The 17,442-nt window shown below is 44.8% G+C and overlaps 1 protein-coding gene across 2 annotated transcripts in view; it reads left to right on the top strand.

Annotated features, from left to right (window-relative positions):
* Positions 1-16,465, top strand: part of kirrel1a (kirre like nephrin family adhesion molecule 1a) — a 59,358-nt gene extending 42,893 nt beyond the window's left edge. Inside the window, exons 6-15 of one of the 2 annotated variants that reach the window (XM_015958227.3) lie at positions 22-127; positions 2,343-2,491; positions 2,580-2,707; positions 4,744-4,870; positions 6,867-6,967; positions 10,974-11,190; positions 12,446-12,553; positions 12,746-12,873; positions 13,082-13,159; positions 15,569-16,465. In XM_015958227.3, coding sequence (XP_015813713.1) covers positions 22-127; positions 2,343-2,491; positions 2,580-2,707; positions 4,744-4,870; positions 6,867-6,967; positions 10,974-11,190; positions 12,446-12,553; positions 12,746-12,873; positions 13,082-13,159; positions 15,569-16,243 — 1,817 coding nt within the window. In that variant the 3' untranslated portion in view covers positions 16,244-16,465. Of the gene's footprint in view, positions 1-21; positions 128-2,342; positions 2,492-2,579; positions 2,708-4,743; positions 4,871-6,866; positions 6,968-10,973; positions 11,191-12,445; positions 12,554-12,745; positions 12,874-13,045; positions 13,160-15,568 lie in introns of both variants that reach the window. The other variant, XM_015958226.3, reaches the window with a different exon arrangement.
* Positions 16,466-17,442: the final 977 nt, after the last annotated feature.

Raw genomic sequence — 17,442 nt, 5'->3', positions numbered from 1 at the left:
CTGAGTGTCTCTCCCTTCCAGATCCACCAACTGTGACCTTGTCCATTGAGCCTCGATCTGTCCTGGAAGGGGACAGAGTCACCTTCACCTGCCAGGCTCACGCCAACCCTCCTATTATGGGCTACAGGTCTGCTTCTGCCTCTGGGTCTCTTAAAGCTGCAATATTCAGACAGGACGTTTGTTGTCTTCTGCTTCCTCGAGAATGGTTCACTCGTGAAAAAGTCGGGCAGCTTTCCAAATATGCTTTATTTAAATTTTGAACGAAAACAACTTACTCGGCCAACTTGATTGTTTTGAGAAAATACGATCCAGTTTGATGGTGTTAAACACCGGTGAGTCAGCACGCCTAAAAGTGAACTAAAACGACCTTTCCATCTGCCGTGCATCATGTGAAAATGTTCACAATCAGAAACTTTGGAGACATTTGAACATGTGAAACCTGCTGGAAACAGACGTGTTATTGTTGAGTCATCAGGCGGCTTTATTGTCACACAGATGCTTTCCACCGTGTGCGTGCATGTGTGTGTGTGTGTGCGTGTGCGCGCGTGCATGTCTCGTAGTAACAAAACCTACAACAGAACAGAGACGATATCAGATCAGCCATGGTCCTGTTCTCAGCTGGAACGGTCACAACAATCTCACAACGCTGCAACATTTGGTCCCCAAACAACAAAGAAACACAACTACACAAAAAGCCCGTTGAATTATCGCCTCTCTCAGCTCTTAAAGGGACATTATGGAAGTGTGACAGCCAAAACATGTGTAGAAATAATAAATGTCTTCTTCATACGTTCTCCTGCAATGCCCTGGTCCTGTAGAATGAGCCCTGGCATTTTTACTGTGATTGCCTGTTTTTCTGTAAAATCACAGAAAAAGAGAGATGCTCGGGTCGAGCAGGCTGCTTCATGCGCGTTCACGCTCAGGCATCGCCCGTAGCATTTGCTATCCGTAGCTTTAGCAGCAGAGAGAGAGGCAGTGCCACTTTGTCGCTGTTCCTAACGCCTAGTGACAAAGCTAGCTACATTTCTGAGGACCCTTAGCTACTTTCTGTAGAACTTTCTTCTAGATATTTCCTGCAAATTAGCAACAAAATAGCCATTTTCACTCCGAACCGTTCTTTGGTTTGACGTTGTTTCAGCTGTCATCAAGGATATAAATGTTACAGATACATCAAATGTTAATGGTGCTTTAGCTCACCTAGTAAGACGTCGGACTCTCATGCAGGAGACCTGGGTTTGATTCTGGATGTGAACATAGTTCATTTAGAGTTTCTTTTTTACATTAATGGTATATTTTTTACAGTAAGATGCCCAAATTTTTATTTGAGACTCGCTGAACGGCATTGAATTCACAGATAAAAAAGATGTGGGTTCAACTTTCATTTTGGAACTATTTTTCAAGTAAGAGAAGGGAATGATCTGAGCATGCAGGAGGACTGACCCATCATAAACCTTTGTCGGCTGTGCTGAAGAGAAAGCTACAGAACCAAATTATTTAATTAATTAGCTGCGAGTTCTCCTGTCCTCTGTCCTCCGGGCCACACACACACACACACACACACACACACACACACACACACACACACACACACACACACACACACACACACACACACACACACACACACACACACACCACACACACACACACACACACACACACACACACACACACACACACACACACACACACACACACACACACACACACACACACACACTGCATGAAGCAGCCTGCTCGACCCGAGCATCTCTCTTTTTCTGTGATTTTACAGAAAAACAGGCAATCACAGTAAAAATGCCAGGGCTCATTCTACAGGACCAGGGCATTGCAGGAGAACGTATGAAGAAGACTTTTATTATTTACATACATGTTTTGGCTGTCACACTTCCATAATGCCCCTTTAAGGAGTGTGCACGTACAGCATGCGTGCCCCGTGCACGAGCCTACTATTGAAGCTGTCGTTACGCTTTTGGCCAGAGGGGGCAATCGCGAGCATAAAAATTCAAAAGTCCGTAAAGTCCCTTTAAATGCATTTCTGTCTCCTTTGGGCCGCTTTTGGCCTTTAGGTTACCACGGTGATCCTAATGAGCCGCTGGCAGCAGTTAAACTCTTTTTTTTTTTAGCGTAGATGATTACAGAAGCGAGTTAAATATTCCAGATTTTTAATGCATGCATGGATTCCTGGTAACAGCTGCACTGACATGCTTCAGATGCTGCAAACATTTTCTGAATGTAGTTAAATTAAAATGCTTCTAGGAAGTTCCTTTGTTTCTGTGTTTGTTGTATTAACCTGCAACAGTGAAGCTGCTGTTGTAAAAGTCGATGTGTGTGTCGTGTAGGTGGGCTAAAGGTGGCGTGGTGCTGCAGGGAGCCAGAGAGAGCGTGTTCACCACCAAAGCCGATCACTCCTTCTTCACCGAGCCCGTCTCCTGTCTGGTTTTCAATGCTGTTGGAAAAACCAACGTCAGCATCCTGGTGGACGTTCACTGTGAGTCACTCACCTTGTTCCCCTCACAGCCAGAAGGAGGAACACATGTTCCCTCAGACCGAACATCTGTCTCCATCTCTACCTCCAGTTGGTCCCATCCTGTTGGTGGAGCCGCAGCCAAAAACAGTCGACATCGACTCTGATGTCACCCTGAACTGTAAGTGGGCTGGAAACCCTCCGCTCACCCTCACCTGGTTCAAAAAGGGATCCAACATGGTGAGAAGAGTCCAACGCAAGCTCTGTCTTGTTTTAGTTTTCTTTTGTTCAAGTTAAACAAGTTTCAGTAAAATAATCTAATTTAGTTCAATAAATCAAATCAAATCAAAGATACTTTATTAATCCCAGAGGGAAATTAGAGTTTCAGTACACACAATTCAGAGATCAGACATACATGGGCAAGACACATGACAAGAATTGGTGACTGTGGTCATTCGCAACCCTGAGTCGCACTACCTTAATAGAGATAAGAGGGTTACATGAGGATTGGTTCAGGTGGAGGGAAAAAAGGCACTTCAGTTACCCTCCACCAGGAGGGCAGCTCTCAGACTTCAGACAACACAACATAAGGAGGCAGAGTTGAGTTGCCATAGCGACGGCACATTCCACATATCTTCTGAGGGGGGAGTTTTCGTTGGAGCCTTGCAGGCTCAAGGGCGCCAGATTCCAATTAGAAATTGTTTTGGGGCCAGACAGAGATAATTTCCTCTCTGTCTTACAGTTCCTTGGTCCTCAACCTCTCAAAATCCCAATAATGGACATTAATCTATCCCAATCCGTGCTGATTCGTCCACTCTCTCCTTGTTGGCATCCATCTTTTGTGCCAAAGAATGAATCTCCGCCAAAGTCCCAAGCTTACGATTCATCTCGACAGTTATGTGAGTCTGTGAATTCACAGCGCGGTGCAAACCATCTCTGAGCTCCGGGATCAGGCCAATATTCCTCGACACCTCGTTAATTTTCCGGTAAGCCAGGTAGCCTCCAAGGCCAATGAGCAGGAAACCTGACACCAACACCACGAATATCCACACGTCTTCAGAGCCCTCCACAGACAGCTGAGTTAAACAAATCAAGTTCCACTGTTTCCAGGAGTCCATGATGTGTCCAACTGGGTCTGTCCCGGAGGGGCATCCGGGAGCCCCTTCTCCCGTTCTCATCGTTGAAAAAATGTTATCAATCGCGTTGAGAGACCAACTGACGAGATCCATTTTAGTATATTTCAGTTTCCATTTTCCAGAAAAATGCAGAAGCAGCCGTGCACCCAGAGACAGACAAAGGCCTTGAGGATAAGATATGGAGGAGAGGAGGAAAAAAGCGTCTGCACCCTCCGAGAGCCGGAAGTGAAGTTTCAGATTTTAATGAGACTAAAAAGCAGTAATATTTACAGTGGTTCAGTCAGTCATAACAGATGACTCAGCACTTCTGGAGGTTGCCTTCACTACCTCTGGATGAATGAGTGCGCCCATGTGATCGGCTCATTAGATATTTTATTTTATTTAAAATTTTCTCTGCGTTTGACCAATCAGTGAGCTTCCATTAGTGCTGCACCTGGGGATGTTTGTATTAACAACAGCTGCAGCTAATAAAGAGGCCCGTGTGGAGGTGAAAAAATCTCAAATCAAAAAACGATCAAACAAAAGAAAATCTCAGCTTCAAACATAATTCTGAGTCTGACGGGAGGATGAATCCTTTCCACTCGTCTGAACTGAGACGAGTTAGTCTGCAACGTTTGGCTCACAAACACTCGCGTCAGAAAGTCTAATTAAATGAACAAATGTTTATTTTGTTTAACATTTCCAGAATAAAGTAGAATTTTTGGGCTTGAGAAAGGATTTGGAATTTATTCTCAATATTTTAGCTTTAATTTGGAACCTGGAAGACCACAGAGGGGCTCTTCTTCCTGATCTGCAGCCCTCCACGTGGTTTTAGTGTTACGGTTTGGTGTGGTGCAGTTTTCTCCTTTCAGCTAAAAAGCAAGAAGGCAAATAAAGCCTGCTTCGCTCCACATTTTCTAAATAAGTCCCAACTCATCAACTCCCACGTCTGTATAATCAGGTGTTCTTCTCTCTAGGTGGCTACATATTTAACCATCATTTCCTCACGGTTTAGTTTCTGATTGATGTGGTTGCTAGGCAACTCCAAAGCCCTCTTGATGGGTTAAAAGCTGATGTTTGCATGGGCAGCCAGATAGGGTCAGTCTGAAACAAACGAGACTTCTCCTCCGTGTTTACATTTGTGTTTTTATTCCACTACAGGTTCTGAGTAACAGCAACCAGCTGCATCTGAAGTCAGTGACCCAGGTGGATGCTGGTCAGTACGTGTGCAAGGCCATCGTACCGCGAATCGGCGTTGGAGAGACGGAGGTCACGCTCACAGTCAATGGTCAGAAAACATTCTTCATCTTCTGCCCTCAGAGATTAGAAACCCTCACCCCATCCAAGTCAGTCACCTTCATCAGTTCTTTAATGTGCAGGTTACCATGGTAACATGGTTCTACAAATCTTTGCAAATCTATTCATGAAACAGGGTCCACTCGGAGACCATGACCATATAAGGAGTGATGATGTAGCCTCGGCCTAACTTTCTGTATAGGCTGAGTCAAACTTGGCTTCTTACAAACTTCTGGATCCAGAAGCAGAAAGGCTGTGATGCAAACTTTATCGATACCATGACAATTGTTCTTCAAACTGTAAAAACTGAAATACGGTACATATTGATTGATTGATTGAAACATTTATTTGAACATAAGACAAAATATTTAAAAAAATAAATAAATAAAAATCAATGAACATAGTAGAAAAGAAAAGATATACCAATAAAAAAGAAGTCTTTGTCCAAAGGGAGTAAGAAGAAGCAAGTGCTTATTCAATCCCACCCCCTTGTCTTACATTACTAATTTACTTTACAACTTACCATCTATACCTACCTACCTACATACATACGTACATAAATACACATATACGTACGTACCTACATACATACATACATACATACATACATATATACGTACGTACATACATACATACATACATACATACATACATACATACATACATACATACATACATACATACATAAATACACATATACATACGTACATACATACATACATACATACATACACACATACATACATACATACATACATACATACATACATACATACATACATACATACATACATACATACATACATACATACATACATACATACATACATAAGTAGTAATATGTATGCACGTACGTACGTACGTACATACATACATATATACATATTAATATATATATGCAGCTACTAATGAGAGCATTTTGCATGAACATTTTAGGGTACTAGTGATAGTAATAATAATAATAACAACAATAATAACATAAACAACAGCAAAATAATAATGACAATATCATAGTTTTCAGAACCTCAGAGAACCTCATTTTCATATCCATTAATTATCATTTTTTAATACAGTGATTTAAATTTGTTTATATTTGGACAATGTTTGCGTATTTCCTGCAGCCCATTCCACAGTTTCACTCCACATACTGATACACAGAAACTCCTCTTAGTGGTTCTTACCCTCGGCATTTTAAAAGTTTTAGTCCCTCGTAAATGATATCCCTCATCACTCTGGTGGAAGAGCTTTTGAAGAGCTAGGCACCACTTTTTACTGTAGTGATCATTTTGTTAGCAGAGCAGATCGGGGCCGAAAGTAGAATATTAATCAATAATATTTGATTTTATTATGAAAAGGAAATTTGTATTACACTCACGCCACATTGATTATCACAGCCGACCTCCTGTGGACTTAGAAATTATTATTATTACCATGAGATATAATGTTATTATTATTAGTAGTAGTAGTAATTATATTAATACTAATATATGTAGTAGTAATAATAATAATAATAATTATTATTATAACAACAACAATAATAATAACAATAATAATAATAATAGTAATAATAATAATAATAATAGTAGTAGTAGCAATAATAATAATAACAATAATAATAATAATAATAGTAATAATAATAATAATAATAATTATTATTATTATTATTATTATAGTAATAATAATATTAATAACAATAAAAATAGTAGTAGTAGTAGTAATAATAATAATAACAATAATAATAATAGTAGTAATATAATAATAATACAAATAATAATAATAATAATAGTAATATAATAATAATAATTGTACTAGTTGTAGTAGTAGTAGTAGTAGTAGTAATAATAATAATAACAATAATAATAATAGTAGTAGTAGTAGTAATACAACAACAATAATAATAATAATAATAATAATAATAATAATAATAATAATAATGACTTTTTACATTGATTCTTTTGATCTCTTTTGTCTGATTCCTGCTCCTCTAGGTCCACCCATCATCTCCAGCGAGCCTGTCCAGTATGCTGTGAGGGGGGAGAAAGGGGAGGTGAAGTGCTACATTGCCAGCACACCCCCTCCAGATAAGATAGTGAGTGCAAAGACCACATGAAGCATGTCTGTTAACTTTAAGAGGAAACTTCCAGTTTTGATCAGCGTGTGAATAATTCAGGGCAGAATGACTCCAGACAAGAGAAAGCTTTGGTCATAAAGAGCACAAGGTTGTAGCTTTTAGGAAAACAGCCATTTCTGTCCCTGACTAATAGGCACCATCCCTTTTTCCTTTTTTATGGAGTTGTGACTCATCCTGAAACTCCCTGAGAACGTTCCTCCATCCTGTCACGTAAACAAACCAAAGCCGGTTAGCTTTTAGCTCTGCATCAGCGCACAGCTCAGACAGAACGCAGTGGTCCTGTTGATCCGTCCCGACTCGCAGCGCGCTCCTTAATGCAGGCGGCGAACACTGGGACACAAAGATTTATAAAATATAAAGGAACCGCAGGAGCCTTTGTTCCAGTAAACTCCACAGCCAGCAGACACTGCGTGTCTCCAGTAAGCAGGCGGATTAAAGGAACATGTGGCCTGATGCATAATTGACTCACCCTACTACCGAAGTCCTGCACTGAATAACAAAGCTGCTTTTAGAGGCTCTAAAGGTGGAGAACGCGTAACGTCACCGCCTCAGTGACCCGCTGACATGCTACCTGTTGCTGCTGTCAGGAAGTCAGCAGAGAACACGTGAAGCTAGCACCGACTTCTACCAGCTACACGCAGATCTGCATCCTTCTTTACCTTGAAGCAATTTTTAAGTCTCCGTCTGTACATCCTTTGCCTTTGTTCAGTTGTATGGACGCCTGCAGAGGAGTAGTAAAAAGGCCTTCGGTGTTTAACAACACCTTAAATAAATCAGTGCAATTATGAGCAGAAATTCACGTAAACACAAATATTTTAGTGTCTTCACCAAAGCAGGACCTCTCTGTGAGCATTGGACACTTTAGTGGCAAATTTCAAATGTAAAACCTGGCCCGCTCCCATTAGACATCGTTTAGTCCTCACTTATTCAGAAATCCTCATTTTATTTAGTCTAGTCTCCAACTCCTCCCAAGCCCCCGCCCCCCATCACTCTGTAACCACTGTAGTTGCCGGTGACGACACAAGACGTCTCAGAAAGAAACGTGATGAAAAGCCGCTCAGAGGAAACTGGAACTCGCATCTCAAGATACAAGAAACTGTTCCTGGAGTCATTTGGTGCGACGCAAAAACATCCGACCCACAGTTACTGCAGCAGAGTCTCATAAAAAACAACCGTACCATTAAATCAGCCAAAGGAACCGAGAACAGCCTGGGTAACTGGGGGGCAGCAGTAGCTCAGGGGGTAGAGCGGGCTGCCTCATGATCGCAGTATCCATCCCAGCTCCTGCCAGGGTACACCGCCGTCGTGTCCTCGGGCAAGACGCTTCACCCAACTGGCTTATGTTGGTGGGGGTTGGAGAGGCTGACGGTGCAAATGGCAGCCTTACCTCTGTCAGACCGCCCCCGTCATGTTAGCGTTTCATATTCTAACCCACATGCAGAATCAGAGCCGGGAGACAAAGGTAAGAAACAGTAATAATATTTATTAAACGAGGTGATGACAGGTGAGGCGCTCTCGAGGAAGCTCTGATGTACGGGGGCAGAGTCTGACGGCGGGGGAGAGTAAATGGTGCAAACTGATGCAGTCCTAGCAGGGTGTCCACGGGTCCTTAAAGAGCAAGTCACCCCCTACCAGAGTCTAACTCCACTCCCTCTTCCTGTTTGAAAAATGCAACAAATGCTGTTGCCTGGCAGACCGAGAGGGCGGGGCTGCTAACAAACACACACACACACAGGCTCACGACAACATTGTGACATCATAATGTACCAGTTTACATCGTAGCATACCTCTTAGCCAATAGCGGTGGCAGATTTAAATTGCATGGTGGCGCAGTGGCTAGCACTGTTGCCTCGCAGCACGAAGGTCGCAGGTTCAAAACTCGCCTTTCTGCGTGGAGTTGCGTGTTCTCCCCGTGCATGCGTGGGTTTTCTCCGGGTACTCCGGTTTCCCCCACAGATCACAACATGCCCTATAGGTTAAAAAATAATTGTTGTAAGTCGCTTTGGGTAAAAGCGTCTGCTAAGCACATAAACATAAACATAAATTAGAATACAGTGCAGAGTTTTTACCTGACAACGGCACAACTCTGCCAGTTTTAGGCAGAATATTTAAATTTGAAACTAAGATGCACTGAAGTGCCAAATTATTGACGACACGTGTCTGCAGCACGATTAGACACTCGTTTATTTAGTTTATCAGCAAAAAAAAGTTTATTTGGGATTGACTTGCTCTTTAAAAAGTCTTAAATTAGCTTTTCCAGATTTAAGGCCTTAAAAATCCTTAAAAATGACAAATAATCCTTAAATACAGTTTCCAAATGTCTTAAATTACCAAAGACACAAAAAACAAGATTCTTTTATTTCTATAAAAATTTCGTGAATTTCTAGTTAGTTCAGCATTTGTTGTGTACGACGTTGGCGTAAGCGGAACCGTACACATGCAGTTGGTTGTGAAAGGGGGCTATTTTTAGATGAGCACATTAGCTGGTTTAGCTAGCGGGAGCTCGCGCCATGGGGAGGTTTAACGGTAACTGGATGGCTAATCCCCACGTTCGCGACGTGGTTAGCACCGGCTCCAGGCTATTGCTGGAAATTATAGCTTACATTTAATTTTAAAAATAGCTTAAATTTGGTCAAAATGGCCTTAAAAAAGGTCTTAAAAAGTCTTAAATTTGGCTCCCTTAAACCTGCAGATACCCTGTCTTACTTTATGGACGAGAGGTGTAGATGCAGAGGAGAGGGTAGGTCTGGCCTGAGGTGGCGAGGAGCTCAAATCAGGGTCCAAGCCTTGGAGACGAGGAATGAAGACGATGAGGAGTCCAAACATTAATCGAGAGATGAGCAGAGCATGGACGTAATTTTGGGGGGGGGACAGGGGGGACATGCCCCCCCCCCCCCCCCCCCACTTTTTCCAAATTCAAGTTTTGACTCCTGCACTTTTTACCATCCAAAAACAATATTACTTTATATTAAATTGACACTGGTTGAGCTCTAGGACCAAGCGGAAAACAACCATTTGTGTTGAAGCCTGTTTCCCATTAGAGCATACTGTAAAGATCACCCCCCTCCCCGTGTCCCCCCCACTTCCAAAGTGAAAATTACGTCCATGATGCAGAGTGATATCTGCTGTAGGAAATAGCAATCACTAGAGGTACAAACAAACACGCACAAAGATAGCGACAGAATGTCGTATACCCTAACGAGGAATCATCCGACGTCCTGTAGGTCTCAGACCGCAGCAGGGCTGCTCTCCGGCACCACGACAGCCCCAGAGAGGCTGCTACACAGCTTAGCATCACTGGCAGTGTGAGAGCACCTGAATAAAGGAAAGCACTTTACAAATGAATCGTGTAAAAAGGAAACACAAACGATAAAAACATCAAGACAGGAACTGCTGAAATAGATTTTAGAAGCAGCTTTTAAAAGTCACCGCTAGCCGGCGCTGAGCGACGGGAGCTCCTTCAGCCCAGTGAGCCCAGGTGTCTCGCTGCAGCTGATCTGGAGGTAAACCAGTCGCTCAGAGCCAATAACAAACACGACGATGCAGAGAAATGTTCAGAACCAGAACGGGGTGAGTACAAACGTTTCTGAGAAGGGAAAGGCTCTTTTGGTTATGGCAGCCGTAAAGTCTTTAGGTTTCTGCCAGGAGGAGATTATCACCGTACAGAAATGAGGAAAATGTCTGCTCAGAAAAACAACGTCATGATTAAAGTAGTTCAAACACAGAAATCAGTAAAACATGGAGGCCGTCACGACTCACGTTAGTGTTTCACACTTGAGTGTCGGACCAAAGGGTTCTGAATCTGGGACCTGATGTCAGGATATAATTAACCTCTGAATGTTTCACACCGCTGTAGCTGCTTGGAGCTATCAGACGAGCGCGTACCAAGACTCTAGACCGGTCCAAACAGGTCTGAGGAACGACGCTTTAAACACCGGCTGGTCCGGTTCCCTGTGTGCTGCAGGTGTGGGCGTGGAAGGAGAACGTGTGGGAGAAGGAGAAGGGGACGCTGCTGGAGAGGTACACGGTGGAGCAGAGCAAATCATCCGCCGAGGGCGGCGGCGTGCTCTCCACCCTCACCATCAACAACGTGATGGAGTCAGACTTCCTGTCCACGTACAACTGCACGGCCTGGAACTCCTTCGGCCCGGGAACCATGATCATCGCGCTGGAGGAGACTGGTGAGTGAGTGTTTCGGGACAAATCGTTTGTGGGATGTGTGAGAACCTCTCATCTGCTGTGAGTCCCTTCTGTTGTTGGTGACTGTTGATCAGTCCAGAACATCGGATTGTTCCTCCTTACAGAACAGGGACGCTGGTGCGGTTCCTTGTATGAGCTGCTCGCTTCAGGTCCTCCCATCACATCAGAGATCAGTAACGGGATTTGGCCTTCGGTCCAAAACAAACACTTTAATTGTCCTTAAAGGTCTTCTGTGGTTGAAGGCCTCGTGTGGTTGGGATCGTTGTCTCGCAGGAGTCCACGGACAGATGTCCAGTTTCCTTCGGCGTGTGCTGCTGTAATGTTCATTTCATTGTTCCGCCTGTGATGGCAATTCAGTTCAGTTCGGTTTATTTACTCAGCGCCGAATCACGGCAAGAGTCGTCTCAAGCCACTTCACAAAGTAAAACATTCCAATGCAGGTCAGTTCGTTAAGCCAATTAGTCTGAAGTTTCCTACGTAAGGAACCCAGCTGATTGCATCAAGGACCGTCAGGACCCGGGGCGGATTTAGGACTGAAGAAGATCCGGGGCTTAACACACACGCGTGACACACACACACACACACACACACACGCACTAGTCAGCATCATATATATTTGTCTTGTACCACATAATTTTAATCTGAAGCTACATATGAAGCGTATTCAGGGCAGAGTACACCCTGGACACACATCTCCACTATCTTCTGGTGTAAAGTAGTGACTTCATGAGGATCATATTTGTAGATGAGACTTGTTAAAGTCAGCAATGAGGCTTTGGCGCTTATAACGAGTAAGTCCCAACACCGACAACAACGTACTGAAACTAGAACCAACACGCATAAACGGACAGATCGGTCCCGCCTACTTACACTGTCGGTCTTTTTTAAATACGCAGTAATCGTTGCTTCATCCTGCGTCCTAGCAGCAACCACTTTGGCGCCTCTGGAGTCGGTGTTTGTTTACGTCATGCTGCATTCAGTGTAATTGGAAAAAGGAGCTTCAAGCGCTTAACCTCCGATTTTGTTTTCTTTCTGGCCGTAGTTGGGGGGGGGCGGATCGGGGTCGATCTGAATCTGGGGGGGACAGATACCCCCCGTCCCCCACCCTAACTGCGCACCTGTTGGAAACCCTTCCTCCCTAAACGAGCTGTCCTGTCAGCGACTATTATATTAAACATCCTAGCTTGGTTGTGATTCCTGCTGAGGTGTCTACTTTTCTCCACCCTGCCGTTACAGAGGAGGTTCCTGTTGGGCTAATAGCCGGGGGGACGGTGGGCTCCACCATCCTCCTGTTCTTCTTTCTGCTGGTCCTCGTCCTGGTCTTGTACCGCCAGCGCAAAGGCAGTAAGTCCTACTCTCTGGTAAAAACGATCCTCTCAAAGGCATTTTAAATTCTTCACACGAGATTTTCCAAACCAAATAGATCATCTTCCTCTCAGCCCGGTGGATGAGTTTGCTCCCGCAGCTCAGAAAACACTCGGGCTGAAAACAAACGTGTATCCGGTTACATTTACCCTCGCTCTGATTTGTTTTCAGGCCGCCGCGGGGTCACGCTGGGTAAACCGGACATCAAGGTGGAGACCATAAACAAGGAGACCCACAGCTTAGAGGAGGACTCCGGCAGCGTGTCCACAGCTTCGCGCATGGTCAAGGCCATGTACTCGGTGAGACCGACCTCTCTCCGCTTACCTCACAGCACCTTTATACCTGCAGCAAACACCAACTTCCTCCTTTTTAACTCTTAACTCCATTTTCTCTTTGTCTCTCACACTCCGTTTGCTCCTTCCCACTTCTGTTTTGTCCTTTTCTTTTTCTTTTTGTTGTTTGATGCTTTAGTTTCTCCCTTCTGTGTCCTTCTCTCCCTCTAATCAGCCTTTTAAAGACGACATAGAGCTGAAGTCTGACCTCCGCAGCGACACCCTGGACACCCGTCAGGAGTACGATCTGAAGGTGAGATCCTGCCGCCGTATCAGCTGATGACAGAGAGTTGGTAAAAGGAGGCAGAAATACTCGATGCCCATTGTGCTGGCATGAATCATTTGTGTGTTTTGACACCGGGGGGGTTACGAAGCATTTTCACTTGCAAAACTGCCAAAGTGTTGCTCTAAAACGGCGCCCCCACCCTCCTACGATCACTACTCTCTCCCATGAATAATCTGGGAGGGCAGCCCGACCCGTAAACACTTTGAAGCAGCAGACGTGAATCCTCCCCAGTTAGATCTCACCTCAGCCAGACGTCTTGTTTGGTTTTTCCTCCCGGCTGCCTGAAGCACCAGAACAGCAAAGCTGGACGGGAGAAAGACAACGAGACAGGAAGCCCGTGCAGAGCGTTCCCTGGGAGGTCATGGTCGACTCACCTGAGTTCGAAGCAAACATCCTCGGAGCTTTAATCGCAGAGATGACAAAACTGCACAAAATGATTAATTCATGAGCTTTAAAGCTTTATGAGCTGACCCTGCGGAGGAAACAGAATTAGCTTTGTGTGGGAATCTGACTTACGAACTCTGAGGGTTCGTCTCAAACACAGAAACGAGTTGTTTTAATTCATCGAGTATAAAAGACTTTGTTCAGCTTCTGGTTTGGAGTTGGCCACCTGGCAATGTTCCTGTACAACACCTGTTTCACACCAGACACCGCACAGAGGCAGCCTCACGTCGACTGGTTCATGTGCTGAACGTCTCCAAATATCTGCTTCCACAAAAAAATGATTAGAAGTTAGACACAGTTTCTTTAAAGGTGTGGAACACTGAAAACCCAATTTTTCATTATTATTCTGATTCTAACGAGTCACTCTGAGTGTTTCATGCAGGCTGAACATGAGAATAGTCTCCTACACCTATCTCCTGCATAGGGACGGGTACCTTTGACATTTGAATCGATTCGGTACCAATTCCCGGTACCTAGGAATCGATACCGGTACTTAACGGCACCAATTTTTGGTACTTTTGAGTGGTTTATATTTTAATTCTCTTTTATAATTAAATATATATTTTTCTCAATATATAACCATATTTGATAAATATCACGATAAATAACATTCAACTGTTTGTATTTTAACATCGTCCTTGTAGTTTTATAAGCTGATAATTAAACTGAAGCAAACATCTTTACTGTGAACTAAATTTACTGTGTATCTTCATTCCTTTTGCCGTCTTTTTTTCTTTGATTTTTCCTACTGGGAAGTTAGAATTTCCGAGGAGAAAGCGAACGCACCATTAGCGGAACGGAAGCTAACATATCAAGCTAATTATATTTACCTACCGGAGCAGATTAAGATGAGGATGTCTCACTTAGATCGTTGTCGCTGGTTTCATCATCACCCAGTTACCCATCACATTTAGTGAAGTGGACCCAAGCTTTAGCGTGCGTTCTTTCTACCATGCTGCTCTGTTTACAACTGGCTCGCAGCGACCGACGACATAACGCTCTTGCGCATGCGCAGCTGTCTAGGCAAGTTCTCATTATGAAGGACGGGTACCGAAACGAGGCACCGTTTCAAATGATGTGAATCGGTGCTCAGTCGGTACTGTGTAATTCGGTCTGTACCTTAAAAAGTACCGAATTCGGTACCCATCGCTACTCCTGCATTAGCTTCTTATGGAAAACAGACGGTGAAACTCTAGGATTAGAAAATCCTGACAGATCTACGTTACACTGTCACTCAACATTCATGGACTCACCCATCTGGACTCACGACGGGGGAAGCTGATGTTGGTTTAGCGTCCAGGAAAAAGCAGAGAACATCTCGGCTAGCATCAGCTAACATTAGCATTAGCAACTTCACCGCACAGCAGAACTCCTCCAGGCTTATCTTCTTCCTGGAGATAAAACATCAGTGTTGCAAAGAAAATGGAGTCGGTGGTTAAGTCGTATTGCTGTTATCCAATCAGAGGAGAGATCTCCAAACATCAGGAAATAAGATTCCAGAGCATTCTCTGGGAGGTCGTGAAACAAGTGCACCAGAGCCTTCCTCTAGATGGTGACCTCTGACATAAAATCAGGATTTCTACTTTAATGGTGGCGCGTAGCTTTGATGCCGTGGGGGTTGTTTCTGATCTTACTACGGCTGCCAGACAGCTGAGAACTACTGAGTTCTGGGTAAATAATCCTTTATTGGAACAGTGAGAGCAGTGTTCATGTTTTTAAAATGAGCTACTAAAGTTAGGATATTGGAGCTTTGCTCTGAGTCCATGGCTCATCTGTCCTGTAGTGTGTAAACTCTGTTTCTCTGAACTGAGGCTCTTCAGGAACCACCAGGTTATAACTTTTACTCAGAAAGAGACTGCAGACGGACTGAATTTACCATTAGGGTGACCGTGTTACACCTGTTCTTAAAACCGACCTGCTTTGTGCCCCCAGGACCCCACCAACGGGTACTACAACGTGCGAGCCTCCACTCAGGATGAAGTTCTTCCTGGGTCCCGCTCCACCATCCACTACTCTGACTACCGTTCTCCTGGCGGAACACCTGGGGGCGCGGCTTCTATCAGCAGCAGCACTGGAGGCTCGGGGGCCACTGTAAGCGGAGGAGCCCCCGGTCCTCCTGGGCCCCTCACCTCCCCTGGACGCCCACAAGCCTGCTACGACCCCCGGCCTCCGTCCAGACTATCCCACATCAGCTACGCCCAGTTCAACACCTTCACTCGTGGGGGTCAAAACCAGCAGCCCGCCGCTAACCCCACCCCTGGAACCAGTGACTTCCCTGGAGACTGTAGCCTCCTGGACTCCACCTCCCAGCTGGCCTATGACAACTACGGATACCCCTCCCACTACCAGACCTACCGCATGGGCTTTGCTCCGTCCAGCCTGGCTCCCCTGGAGGCTGGACCCTCCTATGAAATCTATGGAGTGCCAGCTGGGGTTGGCAGCCCCGGGGTCGGGGTCGGTCCAGGGGGTCCGGTTCCAGGTCCAGCTCCTTCAGGATCGGAGCCTGGACTCGGGAAGTACGGCAGCTCCACTCGCTTCTCCTACACCTCGCAGCACTCTGACTACTCCCACAGCCGACACACACAAAGAATGCAGACCCACGTGTGAGACAGAATCAGAACCACCTCACAGTCTGAGCATTAGGAGGCCTGGTAGACATAAACACACACACACACACACACACACACTTTAAATGTACTCACACACACCCACATGCTAACACAGTGACCTAACACAGAAGAACATCTGCACAAAGTCAGAAGCCCATGAGACAGGGAGGAGGAAGAAAATCAAATAAAAACAGGGTGGAAATGAAGGCATACAGGAAATTCCCTCATTCCCGACGTTCCGAGCTCTGAGAGAGCAAACGGCGCAAGTCACAATCAGGACTGGAGAACAGAGCAAGAATCCGAGTGGGGACGAGGCATCCTGGATCCGTGGAAACCTTCGCCTTTTCAACCAACCAACATTGTAAAACGAATCTGACGTGCTGATCGGAGGAAACCTCAGCCAGTGGACGCCATTTCTGGCCAACATTTGTAATTTTCTTTTAGCTGGTCGACTTATTCAGTGATCATAGAGCACATATACAGTATATAGTATCCCAGAATGCCCTTGTGTACAGTACGGTGGGGCCTGTTGGGGTTGGGGGGCGGGGCTGGGAGGGTTGGCGTCATTTTGCACTTCATCTCCAGTTTTCATGCTTTGAAGTCTCTTAAACGTCTGTTCTGTCCTCTGTTTATTTGCACACCAGACTAGAGCTTTGTATTCTATTTTTATCATTACAGAATTATTTTTGTTGATGTGAAACATGTCGTGTGTGTCGCGGACCAAACGTTTGAGCTCACATGATGGAGCGGGGAACGGTGCCAACGTCAGAACCTGGATACGGGTTCACATTTTTGTAAAAACTGAACAAACCTAGTGCCAAGCGTCCATGTTGTCCCTCACCTTAGATCATGTATATGCAGTAGGAGCTCCTTCTATTGGCAGATGTTGATGGAGAAGCCGGCTCGTCTGGGAGGATTCCTCTCTGAGCTCCTAACGAGCAGCCCGATGCCGACAGGCACAGAGAGAGGGAGAGAGACTCGCACGGTGGGTGTAGAGCGGCCTTATGGAGGAACTTACCGTACATTTCCAGTTTGAACCATTCCTCGTTGTCTTGTCTGCAGAAACGGCCAGAGGAGAATTTGCATGGAGGTTTAATGAAGGCTTGTCTACAGTATTGATATGTAGTAGTGTGTGTGTGTGTATGCAGGTATGTGCGTCTGTGCACACGTGTGCGTTTGTGTGTGCGTGAGTGCATG

The sequence above is a fragment of the Nothobranchius furzeri genome, chromosome 3 (genome assembly GCF_043380555.1).
Source record: "Nothobranchius furzeri strain GRZ-AD chromosome 3, NfurGRZ-RIMD1, whole genome shotgun sequence".
Lineage (NCBI taxonomy): Eukaryota > Metazoa > Chordata > Actinopteri > Cyprinodontiformes > Nothobranchiidae > Nothobranchius > Nothobranchius furzeri.
Note: the sequence above shows the minus strand (reverse complement) of the source record. Positions and strands in the feature narration are given on the sequence as shown.